Source organism: Equus caballus, chromosome 10, assembly GCF_041296265.1.
Source record: "Equus caballus isolate H_3958 breed thoroughbred chromosome 10, TB-T2T, whole genome shotgun sequence".
Taxonomy (NCBI): Eukaryota; Metazoa; Chordata; class Mammalia; order Perissodactyla; family Equidae; genus Equus; species Equus caballus.
The window spans coordinates 25638958-25666497 of NC_091693.1; the positions used below are offsets into that span (position 1 = coordinate 25638958).

At 55.5% G+C, this 27540-nt stretch overlaps 1 protein-coding gene across 5 annotated transcripts in view; it reads right to left on the reverse strand.

The window, feature by feature from the left end:
* The window catches only part of ZNF787 (zinc finger protein 787), a 30227-nt gene extending 12867 nt beyond the window's left edge, over window positions 1-17360 (reverse strand). Inside the window, exons 1-4 of one of the 5 annotated variants that reach the window (XM_070224957.1) lie at window positions 17231-17360; window positions 17040-17128; window positions 765-883; window positions 367-455 (exon numbers count right to left, since the gene is read on the reverse strand). In XM_070224957.1, the coding sequence (XP_070081058.1) occupies window positions 367-445 (79 nt within the window). In that variant the 5' untranslated portion in view covers window positions 446-455; window positions 765-883; window positions 17040-17128; window positions 17231-17360. Of the gene's footprint in view, window positions 1-366; window positions 456-764; window positions 884-5758; window positions 5907-17039; window positions 17180-17230 lie in introns of those variants that run through there. The other 4 variants (XM_023651504.2, XM_070224958.1, XM_070224956.1 and 1 more) reach the window with 4 other exon arrangements.
* Window positions 17361-27540: the final 10180 nt, after the last annotated feature.

Genomic DNA, 27540 nt, shown 5'->3' on the forward strand with positions numbered 1-27540 from the left:
GGTGTCAAGAGTTTCCTTCTTGAGAAAATCACAGGGCCACCTAGAAACAGGGCAGCAGAACGGCCAGAATGCTGGGGGAGTGAGGGGGCCTGGCCAGGAGGGACAGGCAGAAGGGGGTGCCCTCAACATGGACCGTGAGAAGATGGTCCCCAAGGGCCACCAGGGACATAGAGCTGCAAGGAAACCCAGAGACGCTACAGGGGCCCAGGAGGTGGCCTGGCCGAGGCCGAGCCAGGCTAATGGTGCCCAGGGCCCTCTGAAGGAAGGATGGGTGATCCCAGAGCCATGGGAGGGGGAGACAAAGGAAGCTAGGGTCCAGGGAGAGGGCTCAGGGTCCACTGAGAGAACTGCCTGAGGCCAGCTCACCTGGATTCTCATGACTGGCCATCTGCTGGTCCTCGGAATCCAGCGGCCCCGGAGACCAGGCCTCTTCCCGAAGCTCCATGTCTGGGTCCCTGTTAGAAGGGGACAAGACAGAAAGACAGAGTTTACAGGATGCCAGACTGGATGGAGGGCGGGCACCATGTGGGCTCCAATCGGCGCTGGAGCTCTGAGCACCCGGCACAGCCCTGGCAGAGAGAAGGCACGCGGCAACAGGTCCCTGAGGGATGACAGAGAAGTGGCCCTCTTCTCCCCACTGGACAAGGGACTGGCCCAAGGCCACACACGACCTTGGGGAGGAGAACGCACACAGGCTGCAGCCACCGGCTGGTGCTCGTGTCCCAGCTCCACCACTTACCAGCTGGGGCCCGGGTGAGACCCACCTCCGTGCCTCAGTTTCCTCTCCAGTAAGATGGAGGACGACAACAGCACCTGCAGATGTGCCATGAAGCTTCCACGAGATGAAGCACAGATGAAGCTCTCACTCCAGAGCGAAGGAACCCTAAATCCACATCCCTGCGTCAGTGCCCTGGGAGCCAGGCCCCAACAGGGCCCGCCCCGCCAATCACAGGGTGGGCCAGGCCTCTCATGGCATCCCACAACACCACGAACCCACAGCCGATGCAGGCACACAAGTCATCTAAGGAGTTCACATTCTGAGGGCTCTTTTCAAATGTGCTCGAGTCAAGCCAGACTCCACATTGGGGCCCTGGGAAAGGAAGGTAGCTGGCCCTCCAGGCCACCTGCACTCAGATGTTTGGGGATGGAGGGAACAGGGGCCACCTGCCAGGGGTCAAGGAACGGCAGGGCCAGGTAGAGCACAGAGACTGTCCATTCTGCTTTCCCTGGTCCCTGACCCCCTCCTGTCTGTCTCTGTCTCCCTGGATTTGCCGGTTCTGGACATTTCACATAATGGCAATTGCACAGCACATGGTCTTTCGTGTCTGGCTTCTTTCACTCATATCATGTTTTCAAGGTTCATCACAATGTAGCATGTGTCAGAATTCCCTTCCCTTCCATGGCTATGTAAGATTCCACCATGTGGGTGGCCCACATTTGGTTTATCTGTTTGTCAGTTGATGGCCATCCGAGTTGTTTCCACTTCAGGGCTACGATGCGTGAGGCTGCTAGGAACAGCTGAGTACGTGTACTTGTGTGAATAATGTTTTCAATTCTCTTGGAGTGGAACTGCTCCAGAGCCCACCCTTAACCCCACGCGAGTGTGCCGTGCTGGGGAGAAAACCTCCCCTTCCCAAGCCCCCGACCCCTGACCGGCCTCAAGGGTCAGGCTCTCGTCTACTTCCCGCCGCCGCCAGGGGGCAGGCCATGTGGCAGGGCCCGGCCCCTGGGACAGACGGCCCAGCAGCCCTCTTCCCCCAGACTCAGCCTCTGCATGGTAGGCAGCCCAGGAGCTGCAGGCCTGGCCTCCAGGATGCACAGAGGAGAGGAGTTGGGTAGGGCTCTGCCCTGTGTCTTGGACTCAGTGCAGGAGGGGAGACAGGCAGGTGCCCAGCCCCAGGCGGGCTCCTCAGCTCATTCTCACCAGAGCCTGGCGCTGGGGGCACAGGCGTTCTGGTCCCTCTGGGCCTATTCCTAGGTGAACCATCACTCCTCGGCAGGAAGTCTGCAGGTGAGCAGGACTTCTGATAGAATCAGCGTGGCGTCCCAGACACAACAGACTGGGACTTGAAGGGGCCTTCGTCCTCTCGTGCTGCTCAGCCCCCTTCAGGCTCCAAACCAAGGCCACTTGGCCCTTAAGTTGAATGCACGCAGTTCAGAGAAAATCTCGCCCCAGAGTCCTTCCACCTCCCATACCACATGCGGGAACCTCGCCACAGGTCTGCACCCGCAGCTCAGCATGCAGAAGGGTGGCCATCCACCCGCCAAAGCATCACACACCTGGGTGCAACATGCCGGACCCTCTTCTCCTGAATCCGACCAGTGACAAGGGGCTTACCACTATACAGGCACCAAAGGGAGCCACGCCGCTGCCCCTCAGTAACCTCTGCTAACGTCTGCCTGGAACTCAGAGAACCTGCCTGTTCAGTTACGTAAACAAACATTCCCAGAGGTGCCATGTCGTTCACTCAGGCGACACACAGACACGCCATTTCACAGGTTCCAGGCACTGGTCTAGGTGGTTAACAAGCCAAGAACTCACTCAATTCCACCACTGCCCTCTGGGTGGTATTACTGTCGCCCCCATTGTGCAGATGACGAAACTGAGGCAGGAGTGCAGAGCTGAGATCTGAAAGCAGATCGTCGCAGCTTCAAGTCGCTGCCCAGAACCCACACAGCAGCGGCCTGGTGCCCCAACCCGGCCCACCCCAGGGGGAGCCCCTCTCCAACGTACGCAGACCACAGCTACCCACAGGCCCGGTCCCCCCACGGTGCTCATTTACCGCGTCCTGCGAAACCAGGGACGTGGCAGTGACAGGGGAGCCCAGCCCTGCCGTGGAGCCCGCAGACTGGCAGGCGAGCCCGGCGATCGCTCATGTGGCAGCGTCTCCAGTGCCCAGGGCGAGCTGGCCTGAACCCGGCTCCAGCCTTCTAGCTGCCAGGCCCGGCCCGGCGCTGACCCGCACCCACGGGCTCTGTGCGACTACCTCCCCTACCTCCCACAGAGAGGTAAAGCCACCGAGGGGCAGGGACAAGGACACAGGCAGTGTGGTTGCAGAGTCCTTGCTCTCACTGCTCTGCCATCTGGACACTCAACAAATCGTCACTGGGACCCCGTGACAGAGCAGGCGCCCATCAAAGGGCATGATGAGCCTGTCTGCTGGGATAGGAGGGGAGGGAAGGGGCACCTCCTGCAGGAAGCCTGCCAGGGCCTGGGCGCCACCTCTGAGCGGGGCTGCGCAAGCGCCCCCGGGACCCCAGGGAGGGGAAGTGGGCATGGCAGGAGTGAACAGGCCATTGTGAGGGAGGCGAGTAAGGCGGATGCTGAGTGAGGGGAGGGGAGGTGGCTGCCCCGGAGGTGGTGCTGGGATCCAGATGGGCAGGTGAGGGAGGGCTACAAGCAGGCCTGGTGGGAAGGAAGCAGTGGACGGAGGTGAGGCTAGCAGCCAAGTGGACAAGCTCTGGTCGGAGTCCCCTGGGGCGGCCCCGTCGGCCCCACACCGAGATCCAAGCCTCCTCAGAGCCGGTCAGCGCAGGGCCTGCCCTCAGGAGCCAGACCAGGCCAGGCAGCTCCTGGGCCGTCACTCCCAGCCCTGCCAGCATCCATGTGAGTGATCACAGCCGGATGGGGAGCTGACGTGGGGTCGACACCCAGGCTCAGTGAGGAAAAGGCCCAGAGGGCTTCCCTGGGCTGTTTCTCGCTCCCAGCACAGCCTCAGAGCTGCACCAGCTGCTTTGGGTCTCACTGACCTAAGCTTCTCCCTGTGACACGGGAGCGGCGGGGACTGGCCTGACGGATCAGAGGCTCCAGATCCACGGCCTGCCCCACCTGCTCTCTGACCGGATCTTTATCGCAACATAATGGACAGTAAGGCAGGAACATTAGTTTCACAGGGGCTGGCAAGGGGCACTGCGCTCAGCGAAGGTGATGTAACCCTTTACTCCCCACCTCTCCCTGTCACTCCCACCCCCACGGGCACAGGGGTCTCCCCAAGGGCCAGGCGTTGCTGAGACTGGAGAACATCGTGGTGATGAGGCACAGCCCCCAGCTGGTGGGAGGTCCCTGGCAGTGAAGAGGGAGACAACACACAAGCACATGAATGAAAAAGGTGCTTTCAGACAGTGGGAGTGCCGTGAAGACACACACGGGGAGGGACGGACAGCTCCCTCAGGGAGGCCTGGGGAGGATCTCCAAGCAGGAGGCACCACAGGAGGGGCCTGGATGAGAAGCCTGGAGGGGAGGGATGCAGGCAGGCCGGGCCAGGCACAGCGCAGACAGCGGGGAGAGGCTGGAGACGCAGGAGTGGGCAGACCCTCCCGCAGGGCCACAGGCCAGGCGGAGGACTGTGGAGTCATTTGACATGCAGCAAGCAGTCCCTTTGAGGGAGGCCCCATCACAGATGTAGAAACTGGGGCTCACAGACACAGGTGTGGCACGTCCTGGGGGTCTCTTGCAGCAACGGCAAGGAGCACTAGGACAGCAGCAATGACAGCAGAGCAGAATGGACTCCACGCGGCAATGCTGGGCTCAAGGCAGTGGCGACTCCCGGGAAACCAGCATCAGGACACGGACGGGACTGACCAAACCCCACTGAAGGCCCACTGCCGCCCTGCCTCCCCGCCCAGACCACAGCCTCTCTGCCAACCGAGGACCCATGGAGGGAGGGATGTACCGTGCCTGCAGCCATCTTCCTCCCAGTCTGCTGGAGGGTCACCTCCTCAGAGGCCTCCTCACACCAGATCTACCCTCCCAGGTCCCCATGATGTCGCACCCTGCCCTAAGCCCGCTGGGGGCCCAGCTCTCTAAGAGCGCCAGGCACCGACAGGTGCTGAGAACAGGTGGGTGAAGCACGGATGAACAGGTCTGAATGAAACGGAGACTCGAGAGACAGAACGCGATGTACCCAAACTCTGTCCCCCTGGCCCAGCCCACCACGTGGGACCCACTTCAGGACGCAGTGAGAACCACACAGGAAGGGCCCCCGCGAGCCCCCCAACACCCAGAGGGCCAAGAGCCGGTGCAGCGGTTCGGGTAACACCGCACAGTCCTGGTTCTGCGGGCACCACCCAGCACGATGGCATGAGAGCCAAGGACAAGCGCGTGCAGCCCCAGACCGGGGAACCCCGCTTCCCCAGACAGTGGTCTGAGGGGAAAACCCAAACCTCGTAAAATGCTTCTTGCAGGAAAAAAGAGTTCATCACAGCACGATTCAGAGCAGGGGAAGAACTGAAGAGAACCCATCGGCCCCACTGGAGGACAGTGTGTGAACCACGTGGGAAGGGGTCCACGGGTGTCACACGGCCTCAGAAACAGCAGTCATGATGCTGTGGACAGTGGCCACCCATGCTGATAACAGGAAGAGTGACTTTAAGTTTCTTCCTTTTGTTTATCTTCATTTTCCCAGTTTTTTTTTTTTTACATTAATGGATAATTACTTCTGCAATGAGAGAAAAAAGTTGACCTTTCTTGGATGTCCATAAGAACTAGGTGTCACAGTGGGTGAACTCACTGGGTGGTAAGTGGGCGAAGCAGGATACAGAGGTGTACGGGCCCTCAGATTACACCCACAACACGCAAACCGCAGGAGGAGAACCTCACACATGGCTGGCAGGCACTGAAAACAGCGCAGCCGCAGTCAGTTCCTCAAATGACAGAGCCACCCTACAGTCCAGTGATTCCAGTCCCAGGTACACCAAGAGAAACAAAACACAGGGCTCCGCAGACCTGTACACAGACATTCATAGCACCCTTACTCACAGCAGCCAAAGGCCCGGTGGAAGAAGCCAGTCACAAAGCACCACCCAGCACAAGCCCACCGATCTGAACCGTCTGGGACAGAGATAAGCAGCTGCCAGGCTGGGGTGGGGGGGAATGCCAATGGGTACAGAGTTCTCTTTAGAGTGATGAAAATGTTCTGGAACCAGATAATGGTGATGGTTGCACAACTTTGTGAACATGTTAAAAACCCACTGAGGGCCGGCCCAGTGGCGTGGCAGTTAAGTTCGCATATTCCGCTTCGGCAGCCCAGGGTTTGCCGGTTCCAATCCCGGGTGCCGACATGGCACCACTTGGCAAGCCATGCTGTGGCAGGCATCCCACATATAAAGTAGAGGAAAATGGGCACGGATGTTAGCTCTAGGCCAATCTTCCTCAGCAAAAAGAGGACTGGTGGCAGATGTTAGCTCAGGGCTAATCTTCCTCAAAAAAAAAAATAAAAAACCACTGAGTTGTACATAGTAAAAGGGCAAATTACACAGTATTTGAGTTATATGAATTAAAAAGTAAACAGATTTTTAAAAATTGCACAGGGAGGGGCTGGCCCCGTGGCCGAGTGGTTAAGTTCGCGCGCTCCGCTGCAGGCGGCCCAGTGTTTCGTCGGTTCGAATCCTGGGCGCGGACATGGCACTGCTCATCAGACCACGCTGAGGCGGCGTCCCACATGCCACAGCTAGAGGAACCCACAACGAAGAATACACAACTATGTACCGGGGGGCTTTGGGGAGAAAAAAGGAAAAAATAAAATCTTAAAAAAAAAAAAAAAAAATTGCACAGGGACCTACAGGGGCTGGCCCAGTGGTGTAGTGGTTAAGTTCATACACTCTGCTTCAGCAGCCGGGGGTTCCCAGGTTCAGATCCTGGGCATGGATCTACACACCACTCATCAAGCCACACTGTGGCTGTGTCCCACATACAAAAGATAGAAGAAGGTTGGCACAGATGTTAGCTCAGGGACGATCTTCCTCAAGCAAAGAGAGGAAAGACTGGCAACAGATGGTAGCTCAGGGCCAATTTTTCTCACCAAGAAGAAAAAAGTTGTACAGGGCCCTCTGATTACAACACTGTAAACATTAAAAATGTGTAAGAAAAAGAAGAGAGCCACCCAGAATAAGGTCTGCGGGTTGAGGATGTGGGCAGGAGACTCTCCTTTGCCCTCTTCTCTGTGTCCGACCTCGTTTGCCAAGTGGCTGTGATGTGTTTCCACCAAAACGACTAAGGTGGAACGCAATAAAAGCAGGGACTTCCCAGTCCTGGCTTCGTGAAGTGAGATGGCATGGGCCAGGCTGCGGGTGGGTCAGCCTCCACTCCCCATGCCGTCCTCATCCCCCTCCTTGTCCTCATCCTCCCTCCCAGGAACCCGCAGGCTCTGGGGCAGTCCTGGGCCAGACCTCGGGATGGAGGTGCTCCTCCTTGTCCGCAGGACGGCAAGGTGTCAGCCGGCCTGCCGTGTGGCCAAATAAGAGTGCCTGTCACCCAGCAGGTGCTGAGAACCAGGAGCCCGCTGTCCCAAACAAGGCAGGGAGGCAACCACACAGAGACACAGGGAGGAGGGGCCAGTCCTGGCCGGAGGTGGAGGGGCGCAGGACATTCCCCAAAGCAAGCCGCTGTGCATGTCGATGTTCCTAAGTTAAACCCGCAGGTACAGGGAGGGCGCTCTGACCTGCCCTCTGCTTCCTGAGAGCGGGAGACGCACCCCCAGCCCCCAACCCCCTGTTCCAGGAGGCAGGACTCATCTTCAGACACAGGGAGCCCAGGCAAGAGAAGCCTGCACCACAGCCCTGGCTGAAGCTCCTCCCCATCCCTCTCGTCTGCCGGGCACCGGGCACCGCGGTTCCTTCCCCACTAAGGGGCACTGCTCACCCTGCAGGTTAAGCACTCAGCTCTGGCCACTTCTTTGGGCGGGGGGGGGGGGGGGCGGGGGGCGGGGAGGGTCTTCGCTTTTCTCGCGAGGGCTCCCATGTTCATGGAAATAAAAGCCGTACACTTTTCACCTGCTCATCTGTCTTAGGCCAGCCAGAAACCCTACGGGGCAGAGAAAAATCTAACCTCCCCTACAGACGCAGAAAACCCCAGTGCACCGGACTGGGGCCGGGATGCAATAACACAGGGAGGGGCACCCAGCTGCCCACCCACCTGCATCCTGCCCTCCAGCCAAGAATGTGTTTTACCTGCATGTTTAAATGGTCATTTTTTAAATGATATCTAAGTATCTACGTTACATCCTCAATTTTGCCTCTGGGCCTGTAAGGCCTAAAATACTTACTATCTGGCCAATTATAGAAACACTTTGCCGACCCTGAGGTAAAGGAACAAGGGGTGCCAAGATGTGAGGGAAGTGTCCCGAGGTGGGCCTGAGGGAGGGAGGGAGGGAGGGAGGGAAGGGGCAGGCCAGGCCACCAGACAGGAGGCCTGGAGCTTGGGGGTCACTTTTCTGAGGTCGTCATCCTTGAAATTCCCAATAATTTTATCTTTGGACCTGTGTTGTGCATGTGAAGTCTAACAGGTCAAGGAAGCACGCACTGGGGGCTTGGAGCCAGGGTCACGCGAGGTCCTCCCTCCCGCTGCCTCCAGCCCTCGGCACCTGGAGGAGCCTGGGCACAGGGAGGGACTGCATTCCCGTGGCACCCTCGTACCCGAGGGGGCGTGACATGAAACACCAAATGAGAAACACCCTGACAGGTCAAGAGCAAGACCGTGGAAGAAAGGAAAAAGCTTCTTCCCTGATTTTTGCACAAGGGGCTCACCTCTTCGTTTTGCACTAGGCCCCGAAAATTATGGAGCCGACCCTGGGGGTAGCAGAGGAGGCATGTGAGGCAATGGGGCCAGAGCTCAGGGCCATGAAGGTCCAGCCAGGAGTCTGCATGTTACTCCAAACACAGCAGGAAGCCACGTGTTTAGGCAGAACCTTACGGAGGCTTTAGAAAGACGCATCTTCAGGGGGTCGGCAGTCTCCCACTGGAGCTGACGGGCAGGGGCCCTGGCACAGGACACACTCCGCCCTGCATTTCGGTTTCAGCCCTGAGCAGGGGGCGGTTACACCACTACCAGGGAGGTTTAAAACAAACCACGCAGGTGAGAACACAGCCGTGAACACAGGAGTGCACAGCCCCGAGGGGGCACTGCCCTTGCTGGGAAGCCAGGCCCTGGTGCCACCAACACTCCGCTCTGTGATCCTGTGCTGGCAGCTCAGCCTCTCTGGGCCTCGGCTGCCAGCGTCTCTTACAACAGGGTCCCCGTAGGGCCATGAGAACATCAGATGAGTGCCTGCTGCGGGCATTCACCAGACATCCTTGTGAAGAGTTAAGAAGAGCATTCACTAAACGCTCTTCCTCTCCCATTCACTCATTCATTCATTGGTTCATTCAAGCAGCAGCTGATGCCTCTTGTCCTGATCCTGTGGCTTTTGGGTCCAACCCCCAAGATCTCAGAGTTGGGAGAGCTGCAGCCCCTTCCCATCTCTGGACATGAGTATAGAGAGGCAGCAGGGGCTGTGGCCTCAGGCAGCCCCCCACCCGGCTCCCAGGCCCGGGAGGCTCCCTGGAGTCAGCCTAAGCAGCCTGAGCGTGGAACCTGACAACGCCGGAGGCTGAGAGCAGGGGGTCCTGCCCTCCCTCGGCCTCCCCACCCCGTCTTCCCACCCAGCTCCCCCAGTTCTCAGCCCGGCAGCTCAGAGCCCCCACAGTGACAGCCCTGGCACTCTGCGTCCCACCCTGGCCCTGCTCGGACCTCCACTCCTAGAGGGTGAAGGACGGGCCTTCCCCAGCGCCTCCCCAGCCGAGCACTTGAGCGATCCAATTAGCGCTCGGGGCTGACAGGGCCCAGCCGGCTATTAAACGCGAGACAAATTATTGTTATTATTGTTGTTATGAGATCCCGCCCACCTCCTCTGGATGCCTGCCCACCAATTATCCCCTCTCCTTCTTCTGCTGCCAACATCACCCTCCTCCTGCCCTGGCAGCCAGCTCTGCACAGGGTGCCCCTCGCAGAGTCCAGGCCGGGGAACAACTGCTCTCCTGGTCCAGCAGATCCCCCACCAGCCCCCACCCCGGTCTGCCCTCTGCTGACCCCTCATCTCTCCGCCCCAGGCCTTCCTCTCACGTGCCCCATCACCACCCTCACCTCTCTTTTCTCTTCCTGCTTTGCCTCCGTGGTGGGAGCGGAGCTGTGACCTCCACCTCCTCCTTCACCCCCATTCTCTAACCACTGCCCCCTACCTTTTGGCGACCAAATCCAGGGGCTACTTCTCAGTCTTAATCCTGCCTCGAGGGCAACTAGCAAAGTCCTGTGCATGAATGCTCCCCGCCCCTTCCTGAGCTCTGTGGGCCCTGCCCTCCTCTCCTCTCCTCTCCTCTCCTCCTGCCCATGACTGCTCCTCCCTGTCCCCTCTCCCCGACGCTGTCCGTCCTCGTCCTCCTCTCCCACCTGGGCCTGCACATGCTCCGGCCACCCCTCTAAATCCACTCCCCACACCACAGACTAACTCATCTTTTCAAGCAACTCAGTTCAAATAACCCAAACTAAAAATGGGCATGATCAGAATAGACATTGCCCCAAGGAAAATACACAAAGGGCTGGTGAGCACAGGAAAAGATGCTCGACATCACTGCCATCAGGGAAATGCACATCAACAAGACAAGGAGACCCCACTGCACATCCACTGGGACGGCTATGATAAAAACAGAGAAGAGCAAGTGCTGGCAAGTATGCAGGGAAAGTGGACTGTGACGGGGGCGGGGGCTGTGGAAAAGCGACCCGCAGCTCCTCAACAAGGTAAACACAGGACCGCCACGTGACCCAGCAACTGCACCTCTGGCTACACACCCAAGGAAAATGAAAACACAAGTCCACACAAACACCGTACACACGTGCTCCCAGGAGCCTAAATCACAACAGCCAAGAAGTGGAGAAAACCCAAATGCCTGTGAACGGATGAACAGATGTACAAGCTGTGGTCTGTCCGTGCAGTGGAACGCTCTCCGGCTGTTTAAAGGAAAAAGCACTGACGCGCGCTGCTTCACAGGTGACCCTCGAGAACATCACGCTTAGCGAAAGAAGCCAGACAGAGAGACGACGAGTGTGTGATTCCATTTATGTGAAATAACCAGAAGAGGCAAATGCAGAGACACAGAATACAGATCAGCGTCCCCGGGGACTGGGGGCAGGGGAAGGGGAGCAGGTACAGAGTCTCCTCTTGGGATGACGATAATGTCTTAAAATCAGTGTAGTGATGGCTGCATGTGTCTGTGAATAAACACCACTGAACTGTATTCTCCAAAAGGGTGAACCGTATGGCACAGAAACCATAGCTCAATAAGGCTGTTATTTTTTTTTAAAGCAGCTCAGTTCACATCACTTCTCTACCTAAACCACCCCACCACACATGCCCACTGCACTTAGTCCCAAATCCAAGCTCCTCCCCAGGCCCTACAGCACCTGATCTGGCCCCTGCCACCTGGGCAAACTCACTTCCTCCTCCAGCCCCTCACTCCTGCTGCCTGCTGCCCACCACCCACCACCCACCTCCCACCTCGGGCCGAGGCCTCCACCTGCCTGGTGCCTTCTCACCTTTCAAGGGTCCGCTCAAGTGTCACCTCCCTGGTCGCCCAAGCCCCGCCCCATGTCACATCCCGTATCACATCACAGGGCTTATTTCCTTCCCAGCATCCATCGCCATCTCGAATCATCTGTCTCATTTCCTTCCTCAGGGTCTGCGTCTGCTCCTGCACACACAAGCTCCCCGGGGGCAAGGGGCTGGTGTGCACAACCTGCTGACTCTACAGGGGCTCACCTCGGACTCTCAAACCCCTCTTCAGGCCACCCGAGTGGTCAGAGGCCCCACAGGGCTGCCCAGGCTAACCCCTCTGCTGGCCTGACCAGGTCCTTCCCCACTTTCCTTTTCTGTGGGCAGCTTCGCCCCTTACTCCAGGCCCAAAAACCCGAGTCTGTTCCCTCCTCTGTCTTCTACCTGGACCACCTGGGCCTCCGAGCTGGTCCTGCTGGGCCCTCCCCACGTCAGACCTGTGGTTTGAACGTTGGGAGGATATCTGAGAATATCTGTGACACCATCAGAATCTTACACCCTTCTGGGGGAGGGGGTCTCTGCTATCTTTCCTATTGCTTCCTTGGTGATTGGTCTGTTCAGATTTTTTCCAACTCATCTGGAGTCAGCTGGCAAGATTACACTTCCCAAGAATGCAGTCTGTGCTTCATTCAGGTTTTCCAGCGTGTGCAGACAGTGGGTCGAGAAGAGCTTGTGATCCACTCCCGTCTCCTTCTCTCTCTCTCTCCTTTGCTTCCCCTTTTCCTCAGTTAGCCCACCTTGCGGTGGGTCTACTTCATTCTTTATTTCCCACTCTGCTTACCTCTGGACTTCCGCGGCAGCTCCCCACCTGGCCTGTCTCCTGTCTCCCACGTCTCTCCCTGCCCGACCCGCTCACACCCTTGCCGTCGTCCCCTGCCCCACAATCTCAGGTCCACCCCAACCACCCCACTTCCAATCCTTCACAGCCCTCCCCAAGGGCCCAGCTAGGGCCCAGCTGGCTAGGAAAGATGAGCAAGATCAGGGTAGACACATTACAGCCCGTCACCGCTCCTCTCCTCGTCCACAAGAGAGAAATCTTCGGAATGCCTAGAACCTTGGTCTACTGTTACAGCTGCAGCCCCACCTGAGAGAGATGAGGAGCACTCCAGCCACTGCCCCCCTGGCCACCTGCTGTCATCCAGCATTTCTAGATCTTCAAACGCCTGCGAACGCTCTTGATTCTCAAATGTTGGTGGATAACTGAAAATTGTTTAGACAAACAAAAGCACTCTGCAGGTCCCCCGTAAAAAAGATGAGAAACACACTCACAGACCGTCTTACACCTGTCACCCCTTAATCAGGCCAACAGGCCAGATTCCCCATCTTCTGGGTGGACATGGACTCTCCCACCCTGGCTTTCTCTCCAACACTTCCTTCCACCTCACCCGCCTTCTCCCTGTAGCTTTGCTGCCTGGGCCCAGCAAAAATAGCACCTCCCCCAGGAAGCCTTCCTAGACTTCTTCCCTCAGCTCAAGTGTCCTCCCTAATGAAACACTGACAGGTTGCACTCAGTGAGCACAGACCCCATCGCAGACCCTCGGCACAGGGTGCTGCAGGTACGTAATCCCGATCCCAAGCACCGTGAGAGACGAGAGGACAATCTCTCCTGGCAGGCTGCCAGGTCAGAATTGGCCCCACCAGCCACGTAACCTTGGGCAAGGTGCTTCACCTTTCTGTGCATCGTCACCCTCGTAGACTTAGTGTCAAGACCAAATGAGATGATGGGTGTGAAGTGCTCAACAAGGAGCCACGCGCCTTGTAAACGCTGACTAGAACTGTCAAAGTGAGGGTTCAGACAAGTTCAGGGGCCAACACAACGTCCCACGGCCACGGAGAAGAGCCAAGACCCCACCCAGGTCAGCGGCTCCAAGGCGCTCTTTTTCCTCCTACTCTTAGGATGCTGGCAGTTGCTCCCTTTAATTTCCATTATGACGGAAGAGTCCTAGAACCCAGGGGGATCTCCCTGTCTTGCTCACCCCTGCTGTCCCACCCGCCCCCCAGCCCCCAGCAGAACACGAGCTCCGGGAGGGCAGGCATCAGCTCCCAGCACAGACCCTCGCACACAGCAGCCCCAGGAATCCAGGACTCTCTGGCCAGCCTGACATGAGCTCCAGAGAGGCTGAGGCCAGGACCACAGCTGATGTGTCTCTGGGTTCCCAGCATCGTAAGTTACGAGGCCACATGGGACTCCCCATCCAGCACAAGAGAAGCCAGTGTTCTGTGAGCCCAAGGATCAGGCAGAGACAGAACTGGGGAAACCACACCAAGAAGGACCCAGGTCTCGGGGCCCCCAGCGGCCTGGCGGAATAGCACAGGGCCCTAGTCCCAGGTTCAGGTTGGCTGGCTGCTCAGCAGATGTGAAATGACGGCTCTCTGTGTTCCTACAACAGGGCCACTGACACTACCGTGTGACAGCCCAAACTCCCCCAACCGCCTCACAGGTCCTCGAAGCCTCCTGCCACCTGGATCTCAGCTCTCACCGCCTCACCACACATGTCCCAGCCACCCGTGAAAGTCACATTTGAAGTGAGGGGCTGGGTCTTGGAGTCCCCTGAGCCATTCGGCAGCCCTGCATGTACACCCCATCAGAGGGGGAGCCCAGAGACCCCAACCCAATGACTGATACCCAAGAGGTCTTCCAAACAGCCTTTGTCTCCCCTAGACCCCAACCTTGACCAAAAGAAAGAAGTCAACAGGAGCGGTAGCATTACAGTAAAGGGCCAAGCTCTGGAATCACACAAAGACCTATGCTCTAACGCCACTATGGGGCCTGAGGCTCAGTCCCACCCCCCTAAAATGGGGTGACCACCTCCACTCCAGGGTCCCCGAGGGCTTAGGACAGTGAGTAGCAGGCACCTGCCAAGGAAGGGCTCAGCAAGCGAGATCTGGAGTCTGTCTCCACCAGGAGGCCCAGGCCACAGCCGACTCCCCAGGGCCCCAACGTCCCACATGTGCCTCAGCAGGCAGAGGTCTCGGGCAGCACCAGGGGACAAAACAGAGAGGTTTAGGGGCTGTGAGAGGCATCTGAGCACAGGTGCCCCGAGAGCTGTGTACCCAGAAGTAACGACCAAAGCCCCTGGGGGGGCAGCCGGAAGCCCAGGGCCATAACTTTGCCATCACCCACCCTGAGCTCATCTCATCATCCCTGGAGCCCCAGGGTCCTCTTGGCCAATTCCTCTGTCCTTCAAGACTCAGGGCATGCCATCTCCTCTGGTCATCCTTCCCTGACCAGAAGGCCCTCCCTCTGGGCTCCTATAGCTCCCAATGGCTATTCTAACAAATCTCCCCATCCCTCTGCCTGGTGCTTCGGTGTGTACGTCTCCCCCTCAGGTCTCTGAGCTGCTCCAGTACAGGGATGGACGCCCAGCATCGCCCAGCTCTGGGTCTGGCCCAGGGGAGCCTCAAGAAACACATGCTGGGGGCCAGTCCCGTGGCCGAGTGGTTGGGTTCGCGTGCTCTGCTTCGGCGGCCTGGGGTTTCACTGGTTCAGATCCTGGGCACAGACACGGCACCGCTCGTCAGGCCATGCTGAGGCAGCGTCCCACATGCCACAACTAGAAGAACCCACAGCTAGGATATACAACTGTGTACTGGGGGGACTTGGGGACAAACAGCAGAAAAAAAAAGAAGATTGGCAACCGTTGTTACCTCAGGTGCCAATCTTTTAAAAAAAAAAAAAAAGAAAAAAAGAAGCATATGCCAAGCGACCCTCCTCTCTGACCCCACAGCAGAGCACTGTGCCAGGACTGCTGTGTCCGTGTGCCCGCCCAGTGCAGGGCTGAGCAGACGACTGGACAGTCATTAGCACGGACTAGGCTTGTCCAGGGAATGGCAAACTGCTTGCCATCTTAGGGAACTGAGGAAGAAACTGAGCCTGGGAAAGGGGAAGTGACAGGTCCAAGGTCACGGGGCTGGAAAAGATGGAACCGAGGCCCAGCCTAGGAACCACAGCTCCAGAGCCCCTTCCACTCACTTGACACCTTCCTCTCTGAGCTCTGCTGGGCTCTAACAGGATAGCATTAAGAGCCTTCCCACCAAGGTCAGTACTCTTATCATCATCCCCTCTTTACCCACGAGGGAAGTGAGAGATTAAAGCTGCTTGTCTAAGGTCACAAAGGTATGAGCAATGCAGCTGGGATCTGAACCCATGCCTGTGTGACCCCGGAGCTCTCAGCTAACACAGCAGTGCCGCTTGTGGGCCAGGCATGGGATAAACCTTCCCGTTCTTCAGCTGCGCCAGAGTGGGGCTTACATCCGGAAGGCTTCCAGGAGGGAACGGGCGGGCTAAGACATGAGATAACACAAGTAGGAGTCTGAGCTGAATGCTCTCTGGGGCTGAGGCAGAGGAGGACCAGAAGGGACTGCAGCAGAGGTAGACAAGCCAATGCCAGCTGCATTTAGCCAAAGAGGCTTACAGTCTTAGAGAGAAGATAAGCCAGGATCAACAGCAACTGTGCGGCCCCAGAACCAGGCCAGATCCGACTCCCAGCTGGATCCTCAGCACTACCCAACACAGGCCCTGGCACCAGGAAGCCACATGGAAAACACAAACCAAGCCGCTGCCTTCCTAAAACCCTGAATGCTCCCCTGGACTGGGCCGGGCTGGGTTGGGTTTGGAATATCATTCAGCCTTAAAAAGGGAAGAGATGCTGACACGTGCTTCCCTGGGTTCCCACAGCCCCCTGGACCTCCTGATGAGGGCTCCGGTCACCAGGTGGGGATTGTGTCAGGGTCTGCCTCTACGCCCACGGGCTCCAGGCCCTTGTTCATCTTCCTGTCCCCGGTGGCCTGCATAGACCTAGCACTTGAAGAGCCTCTGTCCACACTCGCTGCTGGCTCTCGTGTCTGTGGGTCACTTTTCCGTCTGATCACGCCATCCTGAACTTGCCTGACCCCCGGGGCCAGTGGCACTCATCTCGACGAACTGGGGTGTTCCCCTTTCCGGCGGGGATTAGGAGTGAGGGGTAAAGGAGCGCGGTCCCCGCGGGGTTCGCCGTGGGCCCGGCCACCGTCCCCGCCCTGCCCCGCGGGCCACGCGGTGCCTGACCTTGGCCCAGTCACTTCCCCTCCGGCGCACGCGCTTCCTGCCAGCCGCCCGCGCCGGGGCGAATGAATGAGCCTCCTGCCGGCCGGAACACCCGTAATTACCGGCCGGATCAAAGGCCGCACCTAGCCCGCCCGGGGCAGCAACGGGACCCGGGCTTCTTTGAAAAGGGCCCGAAGGAGGGAAGCAGGCCGGCGGCCGGGACGGACCTACAGGGACCGCCGTTTCCGGTCAGGCCAGCTCGGCCGCGCGGGCCCCTCCCCCACCGGGGGCTCAACTTCCCCCGGGAGTCGCCACCACTTCCGGCCACGACCGGCGGGGGAGGTTTAGTGGGGAGACGGGCGCCCCCTGCCCCGAGCCCCCGGCGCAGCGCACGCGCGCCCACTCCCCGGGCGCGCTCCCCGGCGCGGTGCCGCGCACGCGCACTGTCCGCAGCCCCTGCCGGCGCGCCCCCGCCCGCGTCACCGGCCGCGCGCCCACTCACGCCCCCCCAGCGGCGCGCACGCGCACTAGCCTGCCCAGTCGCGCTCGCCTCCCGCCTCCCCGCCCGCCCCCCCGCCCGCAGCTCGGCACCCCGAGGCGCGCGCCCACCCGGTCCCGGGCACACGCCCCCCGCCCCCGCGCCCTCCCCTCACCTCCTCGGTCCCGGGGCCGCCGCGCCGCACTCCTCCTCCTCTCTCCTCCCTCGCGGATGGTGGCAGCGGCGGCAGCGGCGACTCAGACCCTGGGGTCAGGGGGACGGGCGCCCAGGCCGGAAGTGACCTTCCTGGCCGCTTCCGCCCGCGCCGCTCCCCCCTCCCCTTCCTACCCCCCCTCCGGCCTGCACCCTGTCCTCGCCGCTCTAGGAAGGCGAGCCCGGCGACCCCCTCGCCGCCGCCCCCCCAGCTCTATGGTGCGGAGCGGGCGCCTCAGGGAGCCACTTCCGGACGCGTCTAGGACACGGGTCCTCCGTCCACGCTCTATGGCGCCGCGCTGAGGGGCTTCGGGCCCCGCCCCCTTCCAGGACAGGAGGCGCGGGCTCGACCCGTTAGGCGGAGACTTCCGGGTGTCTAGGGAGGTGCCCCCCCCCCCACCCCGCCCCAGGCACCTCGCGCTTGCGCGGTCTGCTCCCCGCTCCAGCCTGGGGCGGGGGGGGCGTGCAGCGCGGCGGGGAGGGCCTCTCGTGCCACCCCGGGTCCTCCCGTCGTCTCTATCATTGTAACCCCTTTCCTGCCGACGCTCCCGGCGGTGGCCGGCGCCCGCGCGCGCAGAGGGTCCCTCCTCGGAGACCCTGGTCCCTCGTTACTGGACAAAGCGCCGCCTGAGTCCCACGCCTCCGTTTCCTTCTAATAGTAATAACGACACAGTGCGCGCCTCCAGGGGCTTTACATACTTAGGTCCTATTAGTAACCTATTTCCATTTTGCAGATAACGAGGGACGGAGAGGTCATGCTGATGCGGGGTCGGTGAGCCGAGGGTCAAAAGAAAGATTTCTTAGACTCTTAAGATCTGGCAGTAGTGCTCTTTTATTTAGAGAATAGTGTGGAATAGCATGGGGACAGGACTCATGGGCAGTCAGAGCTTCTGCTGCCGCCGCTTCTGCTGCCCCCGCTGGCATGGGGACAGGACCCATGGGCAGGCAGAGCTGGTGTGTGGGGACAAGACCCACAGGCAGTCAGAGCTCCTGCTGCTGCCCTCGCTGGCATGGGGACAGGACCCATGGGCAGGCAGAGCTCCTGCTGCTGCCCTGAGTTGAGGGTTAGGGCTAATTTTATAAGGCATGGGTACGTGACTTATTTTTACTGGAAAAAAAGAAAAAGATGATGTAAAAAGTCATTAAATGATTTCAGTGCAGATGGGGTCTGGCTATTGTGCGGTCATATAACTTTAGATAAGAATCTGGCCATATAGATCGGCATGTAGGTGAGGATGCCCTGGGCTTCTCTCCCTGGGGCAGTCCTAATTCATACCATAAAAAAAACCCACTGGGTCATATAGTTTGGCATGTAGGCCAGGTCACCTTGGGTTTCTCTAGCTGGGGCAGCCTTAATCCACATCAATGCCACATGCCGAGAACGCAGAGCCTGGGCTTGAACCCGTGGGGTCTGGCTCCCGATTCTTGTATTTCACTGTGCCTGTGCACACCGCCTCCTGTACTAGAATATCGATCTAAGCAGCTAAGGATTCACCTGCTTCCCTCATGCAACCGGGCACTTAGTAAGCGCTCGCTGAATGTTAGATGTTGTTGCTAGTATTCTTAGATAAAATCGATATTTTTACATTGTGGTTTACACCACAGTATCCTTGCAGGCTGGTCCCTCTAGTCCCTTCCCGTTCTGTACTCGTCTGGCTCTCGCCTAATCTCACCCGTGCGGCAGATGATTTCTCAGTATTGCTTATAATCACTGAAACAGTCATCAAGCTTGGGAGTCTGAAAGATGGGGATGTGCAATTTACTTGTTGAATAATACCTTTCACAGCTTCAATTTAGTGAGATCATCTGTGTAAATTTGCTTAATGCAATTCCTGGCTTGTAGTAAGCTCCCAATGATAGTGGTAGTGATTAGTATTACTTATTAGTAATATTATTTCTACTACTGTGGCCAATGTATACCTTCAAGTCTCAGTCTGCATCAATCATAAGTTGTGCATTTTTGATTTATTAACGTCTTTCCAGGAAAAAGTGTACTGTATTAAATATGCATGTAAAGAGTAAGACAGGTCTGTGTCTCACCTTCAGAAATATCACAAAAGTAAAATTTTAAATAGCTCTTAGACAGAGGGAAAGTGCTATTACAAAGCAATGAATACGAATTATTATTATGGGTATGAACTTTATACCATGAAACCTGCGTGTAAGACATGTGTGTGCTCCTCTGAATCCATCAGTACATATTTGCAGCGGCCTTCTCGGTGATGGGGCACAGCTTCCTCCTCTCCTTCCAGTTCCCACCTCCCAGCTGGCCAAATTGAGAAGCTAGAGATCTGGAGCAGCTCTTAGATCACCAGAAGGAAGCCATCAACACACTGAGGATGGTGGAGCTACAAGATAGAAGGAGCAAGATGGACACTTGATGGTTTTGTGAAAAAAAGGCTCTGTGCCAGCTGAGATATTACATGAGAGAAATGACTTTCTAGCTGACTTAAACCATTGCTAATTCTGAGTCTCTTTGGAGACAGCCAAACCAATGTTAGGGTATTTCCCAAACAAGTTGCAGTAGAGGTGGCTAATGCACCACAACAACCTGCTCTTCCCTTCCAAAGTAGGGAGTTATTCCTGGAATGCTGCTTCCCGTCCAGGGACCACATTTGCCAGTCCTCTTGGCATCTAAGTGTGGCCTCGTGATTGGTTCTCACCAATAGGATGGAAGCAGAAGGGACACCGGCCATTTCCAGGCCAAGGCTCCTAAGAAACGAGCCTGCCTGCTCCATGCTCTTTCCCCTCTTACTGGCTGGACACAGACAGTAACAAGGCCATAGAGAATGGCGGAGCCCCAAGAAATCGGGGTCCCTCAACAACCATCTCATGAGGATACTCTCCATCACCCAATACCCAAAACCCATCCGAAATTGTTACATGATCAAGAAATAAACATCAAATTTGTACACCCATGTCTATAGCAGCATTCGTCACAAAAGGTGCTAACAACCCAAGAGTCCACTGACAAATGAGTGGATAAGCAAAATGTGGTACACATTTTGGAATATCATTCAGCCTTAAAAAGGGAGGAGGTGCTGACATGTGCTACAACATGGATGAACTTTGAGGACATTATGCTAAGTGAAATAAGCTAGACACAAAAAGACAAATACTGTATGATTCTACTTATATGAGGTACTTAGAGTAGTCAAATTCACAGGGACAGAAAGTAAAATGGTGATTTCCAGGGGCTGGGAGCAAGGGAGATAGGGAGTCCATGTTTAATGAGGGTGGAGATTCAGTTGTGCAAGAAGCAGAAAGTTCTGGAGATGGGTGATAATGGTTGCACAACACTGTGAATATACTTAACACTATTGAAATGTACATTAAAAATTGGTTAAGATGGGGAGGATGAAAGGGGTGATTAGGCACACATGTGTGGTGATGGCTTATAATTAGTCTTTGGGTGGTGAACATGACGTAACCTACACAGAATTTGAAATATATTACAGTGTACACCTGAAAGTCATATAGTGTTATAATCCAATGCTACTGAAATAAAAAAATAAAATAAATTTTAAAAAAAAAGAATAGAGGGGCCTGCCCGTGGCCGAGTGGCTAAGTTTGCACACTCCACTTCAGTGGCCCAGCGTTTCGCCAGTTCGGATCCTGGGCATGGACATGGCACCGCTCATCATGCCATGCTGAGGTGGTGTCCCACATAGCACTACCAGAAGGACCTACAACTAGAATATACAACGATGTACCGGGGGGTTTTGGGAAGAAAGAAAAGAAAAAAAAGAAGAAGATTGGCAACAGATGTTAGCTGAGATGCCAATCTTCAAAAAAAAAAAAAGAGAGAAAAGAATACACCAGCTTTTAAATCTCTGGGAAAAAAAAAAAAATTGGTTAAGATGGTAAACTTTGTTATGTGTGTTTTACTTCATTTAAAAAACTTTTAAGTAAAAAGTAAAAAGAAATAAGCTTCTAATATGATGTGACCTTATAAGGTATTACAACGTATAGAGCTTTGGTCTGAATCTTTGACTGCCCCCAAAATTCATATGTTGAGACCTAACTCCCAAGGTGATGGTATCAGGAGGTGGGGCCTTTGGGAGGTGCTTGGGTTGTGAGGGTGAATCCCTCATTAATAGGATTGATGACTTTATAAAAGAAGCTCCAGAAAGATCTGTCACCCCTTCCACCATGTAGGGGACACAGTGAGAAGTCGGCTGTGAACCAGGAAGGGGGCCCTCCCCAGAAGGCGACCGTCCTGGAGCCTTGATCCTGGACTTCCAGCCTCCAGAACTGGGAGCAATAAATATCCGACGTTCATAGTCACTCAGCCTGTGGTATATTGTTACAGCAGCCCAAACAGACTAAGACATATGGGTCTCTTGGTTACAGAAGCTTCTCCTACCTTAACGAATGCAGGGTTCTCAGAGGCTATGCAGTAGAAACAGCAGTGCTCCCCTTCGGGGATTCCTTAGCATCTAGATGGAACTGAAAGCCACAGGCCCAGTAAGATCACTGGGGTAGAGAGGGAGGAAGAGAGAGAGAGAGAATGGAGAGTGTGAGGATGGAGAAAGAGGCAAACAGTGGTCATCGGGCCCCAGGGATGTAAGCCTCAGGAACTGATCGCAGCCTGGTCTCTCACCGTGTGGAGGAGGAGGCCAGTCTGCAGGAGGAGATAACGAAGCTATCCCGGGAGGAGAGAGGTGGAGAAAGAGAATGACCGGGCTGAGTCCAGGTACCTCCGACACTCCCCAGCCCTCCGGAGGTTTGGATGTTCAGCTCTTCCTTCCGTTAAGGGAGTCTCTCCAGACTTCCTCCAGGAAATCCCCATTTTGGCCTCAGCGAATTCCACTTGGGTTTCTGTCACTCATAACCAAGAGAGCCCCCATCCCCCGCAGCACCTTGCGCCTCCCCCAGCTCCGTTCAGCTTTGAGATGAAGATGGGTTGGAGGCGGGACACGTAAGCCTCCAGGGAGGCTGTGCTCGCAGACATTCCGGAGTGCAGGGCCCCGGGAACAGCTCCCACTTTATGACCCCCTCACGTGTGCCCCTGATGGCATCCCCTCTGCCCAGCGACGGGAACAGCTGCAGCGGGCAGATCGGAGAGTTTGCACCTGTTCAAGTACAATTGCTGAGCAGTCCTGAGACAGAGAAAGACACACACACACACAATCACACTTTTCAAATGATCGTTGTGATCATGACAATGAGCAACCATCTCTTGGGTTGTCGTCATGGGCTGGACACGGTGCCGAGCGCTTTAGTTCAATTCACGTGCTTGCTCCTCATCTCCGCCCCGAGGAGGTAGTGAGGACCCTTCATCAAAGGGTGGACCTCCAGCACGCAGCATCGGTGTCGCCCCGGAGCCTGGGAGGGAGGCAGAATTCCAAGCCCCACTCTGACCGAGCGAGTCAGAATCTGCATTTTAACCCGATCCTCGATGATTCCTACCCACGGGGATGTCTGAGAAGCGCTGGTGCCAGATAAACTACAGGATACCCGGTTAAGTCCGAATCCCAGAGAAATGACGAGAAATTCTTTTAGAATGTATAGAAATGTCCTGATACTTATCCAACAGAATTGTCATTTATCTGAAATACAAATGGAGCTGGATGTCCTGTATTTTTATTTGCTAAATCTGACGGCTCCGTGTAGAGGACACAGTGGGTGCGCCTATAACATCCATCCACTCTCCTTTCTTCACTGATTTCCCTGGATTCCTCCCCTCCTCCATGCATCCCGGTGCTTAGGGGTGAGTGTGAGAGAGGGAGATGATTCCATCCCTGTCTTTAAAGAAGTGGGAGCAACACCTGCCTCAGAGCCAAACTAATCAAAGCGAAGTCCATTCCATGGCCCTATCTCTGGGTAAGCACCTGACCCAATACATGCCAGTGTGATAGAGAAGTGTTTTGAGGGGGGTACTGGCAAATAAGCTCAGCCTGTTTCTTTCTGGATGGTGGGATATGGCATGTGATGCTGGAATGGTGGTAGCCATTTTGCCACCAGGAGGGATACCAGCCTAAGGACACAGCCCACACCACAGGAAGCAGAGCAGAAAGCAGGAAAGAAGAGAGGCCTTTGATGACATTTTTGAGCAACTGAATCAAATGGACCCTGGAGCAGTCCCTATCTTAGGACTTTCTGCTGGCCGATAAATCCTCCCTTCCATTTGAGCTGGAATTGAGTTTCCCAGAACTGGTAGCTGAGTGCATCCCAACTAATACGGATAGGAGCTCTTGTTGTTCCCATTTCATGCAGGAGGAAACCGGTGTTGGGAGAGGGGAGCTTACATGCCCAAAGCCACATGGCCGTCTTGTTAATTCTAGGTTTGTCTGACACCAAAGACCATGTTGGTAGCCATTCCCCTGTTCGCTCCATTTGGGAAAGCTCCATACTGATGGAGACACCCAAGACCTGCACGTGTTCAAAGCATTTTCAAACCCGCAGTGCTGCTTGAAGGAGGTGGGAAAAACTCTTGTCGGGGTCTCAGACAAGAAAGTTGAGACGCAGAGAAACTGAGTAACATGCTCAAGGCCACACAGCAATGGGGAGCTGGGATTTGAACACAGTTTACTGAGCCCCTCCCCAGCTCCCGGACCCCTGCTCCAGGCTCTGTCCTGTCCTCCCTGCCTCCAGTCTCTCCTCATACCAGCCTCAGAAAGAACTTTCCGCCACCCCAATATGACTGTCCCCCTCCCGTCCAAAGCCCTCCTGTGTCTCTCCATCACCTTCTGGAGGAAGTCAGAGCTGCTCAGCCTCACTGAGCTCCGAGACCCTTCATCGTGTGGCTCCAGCCCACTCTTCCAGACTCTCAGAGCCTCCCCCAAACCCCAGGGTGACACAAGGCTATAGCCACAGAGAACTGCTGGGAAATTTCCCACATGTGCTGCCATCGCTCCACTTCTAGGCGTTTTGCTCCAGCTGTTCCCTCACCTCTGTCACTCTCTCTCATTTCCCCTGGCTAATTCCCACTCATCCTTCACGACTCAATCTGGTTGGGTACCTCCCCACTGCTCCACTGCCTCCCTGTGCCATCCCCTCTATTAATGACTCCTCTTGTCCTGAAGCCACATCAAGCAAGGGCAGAGCTGAAATTCAAACCCACGTCCATCTGACTCTGAAACTCTTGTCACCGCTTGGAATTTCCTCGAAAGCCCCTTGTGGTCCTAACACTTAGAATTTTACGATCCAGGTGTTTGGCAATCCCATGCAATCTGCACAAATCTCAAGGATTCCAATCCCCAGGAATCCAATCATAAACTAGGAAGACTATAACAGTTAGGGCTCAGGTTGCATGAGATAGAAACATAGTTCAAACAGGTTTAAGACAAAAAAAGAAAGAAAGAAAGAAGGAGTGGCTTGTGTAACATCAAAAAAACAATCTAGAAATAGACACCTTCAGGTATGGTTTGATCCAGGAGCTCAAAGAGTGTCACCAGAGGCTAGTCTCTTGCCAGCTTTTGGTTCTGCTTGCCTCAGTTTTGTTTCATTCCAGGCAAACACATGGTGGCAATACAGCCTTCAGCAGTTTCCAAAATACATTCACCTCAGTAAAAGTCAGGTGGGAAAATTGGTGCCTGCCTTCTTTCACTTGTCTGGGCAAGTGTCCCATTCTGTTTCATTGAATCTGATTGGGCCACTTGAACCAATCACAGTGGTTGGGGAGGGGGTGATGTTCTGATTGGCCAGTCCTGAGTCAACGATCACTTCTGGAGCTGGTGATGGAGGCAACTCCCTGAAAAGCCACGTGGAGGCAGAGTAGGGAAGAGGTGGCCCACTCCACTCCCCAGGAAAACCGGGGTGCAGTTACCAGAGACAAGGGAGTGGGTGCTGGGAAAATAGTGGAGGGCTCCAGGAAGGGCCCAGGGTGGCAACAGGTGGTGTGCTGGTGCTTCACAGGCATTTCCTCATCTTAACTTCATCAACATCCCAGGAGTTAATAACATCTACTAAAATTTATCCAGCGGGACACTGTGCTGACCTCTTCACTTATACTATCTCATTTAATCCTCACATTAATCCTAGGAAGTAGGTGCTAGACGTGGAAGAGAAACAGATAGAGATATGGATACACACACACACACACACACACACACACACGCAATGGATCACTCTTGTCTTAGTCTGTTCGGGCGGCTGTAACAGAACACCACAGACTGGATGGCTTATAAACAACAGAAATTTATTGCTCACAGTTCTGGAAGCTGGAAAGTCCAAGAACAAGGTGCCAGTGTAGTCGCCTTCTGGGAAGGGCCCCTTCCTGGTTCACAGCCTGCGCTTCCTGGCTGTGTCCTCACACGGTGGAAGGGGCCAGCAAGCTCTCTGGGGTCTCTTTCATAAAGGCACTAATCTCACTCATGCGGGCTCCGCCCTCATGATCACCCAGAAGCCCCAGCTCCTATCACCGTCACAGATATCAGGATTTCAACGTGAATTTGGGGGCGGGGGAGGGGGATGCAAATATTCAGGCCACAGCAACTCCCTTTCCAAAGGGAATATGAAAGCATAAATATATGCATTTCTTCTTTAAGAATGAAATATTTGGGGCCCAGCCCAGCGGCGCAGCGGTTAAGTTTGCACATTCCGCTTCGGAGGCCCAGGGTTCGCCAGTTTGGATTCTGGGTGGGGACCTACGCACTGCTGGTTAAGACAGGCCCAGGCAGGCATCCCACCTATAAAGTAGAGGAAGATGGGCACGGATGTTAGCTCAGGGCCAGTCTTCTTTTTCAAAAAAAAGAACGAAATATTTGTCTTATTAAAGCGCTTTTCTGACTACATCGGCTAAAGAATAAAAATCCCCCCATGAGACTGAATTGGCTATACATTGCACTTCCTGTTCTCTCAAACTCTTGACATCCAAGGAGAAAAAACTGACCCCCAAAAAATAACTAAAAACCCATGGGGCCAGCCCGGCAGTGCAGCGGTTAAGTTCACCAGCTCTGCTTTGGTGGCCCAGGGTTCACCAGTTCAGATCCTGGGTGCAGACCTATGCACTGCTTGTCAAGCCACTCTGTGGCAGAGTCCCACATATAAAGTAGAGGAAGATGGGCACGGATGTTAGCTCAGGGCCAGTCTTCCTCAAACAAAAACAAAAACAAACAAAAACCCAAAGACTTCCTTAACTGTAAAGCAAATTTAATAAGCTTTTAATAGATTTAATTACAAAATATATTCCGATCCTTATTATTGAATAAGAAAAACATATTATAACCCTTTAGGCTTCGGTTCACTTCAAGCAACCTGCTTTGGCAATTACAAAACGTCATGAGGAAATTAAGGAGAGGTCTTGAGCGGTTTCCGTGGTGTAAACAAACAAACTGTAAAACCTAGTATGCTTTTCTCTTGGGGCATCGGATTGTTCTCAGAGCTATAAAAAGTTCAGCACGAATTCCAAGCGGTAGTGAGGTTTCGAGGAACGCTTCTCTTCTTGCTGCTGCAGTTTATTTTGAAACAGACGTTTATTTCTCTCACGTGGGTTTTCCTGACGGTACCGCACAGAGACGTTGCGGTGCTGGTTCCACCTTTGATGGGGCCCCGCCCTGCGCTCAGCCCGCCCTCCCTCCCGAGCCCGCACCACGTGGCGGAGGGAGCCCGTGCCCTCTGCGGGCCTCTGGAAGGACCCCCGACAGCCCACCAGGTCCTCAGGATCCCAGAAGAAGTGGCGCTGGGAAAACGCCGCTCAACACAGCGACCTGTATTTCATGTTTATGCAGGAACGTTATTTGCAGGTTTGGCTGGGATTCTCGCTTGACGAATGAAACAAAAAGTGATTTTTAAAAAATAGTCAATTCTCATTGTATGTGGATTCCATATCTACGAATTTATCTCTTCTCTAAAATTTGTCATCCCCAAACTAATCCTCGTGAGAAGCCAGCCCTGCTGACACCCTGATCTTGGACTCGAGCCTCCAGAGCGCTGAGAAGTGAATCTGTTCGGCTCCCTCCTGCGCGCTCTGCTCACTGCGCGGCCAGGAAGAGGGCATCCGGCCGGCGGAGCACCTGCGGCCGGGCTGGTCTAGGGCCCCAGAAAGTCCTCCTTGAGACAAGGCTCACCACACCCACCGTTGGTCATAAAACCTCAGTCTAGCCCCACCCCTGCCTCTCTCTTGCTGTGTCACGTGGGGAAAGATCACTTACCTCGCTGAGCCTCACTGGTCCCGACCGTAAAATGGACCGATGCTTTGATCTGCTCTGCCGTCCCACGGGCTGAAGCACGAGGCTGAAATAACATAATGGGCAGTGGCAGCCCATCATTAAGCAATTCATTCATAATTATTCATTCTTGAGTGTTTCCTGAGGCCTGGTGAAGATGACTCACGCTCGGATCCAGCCCCCCAGGAGCCCTCCCTGTGGGGTGCAGACTGACAGACAGCCACCTGCTCACCCAGGACTCCTCCCCTCCTGTGTTCATCTGCTCATCCATCATCCATCTATCCAATGAACTTCACCTCAGCCTCCAGGTGCCAGGGGCTGGAGACCCAGAGATGAGCCAAACCCCCCTCC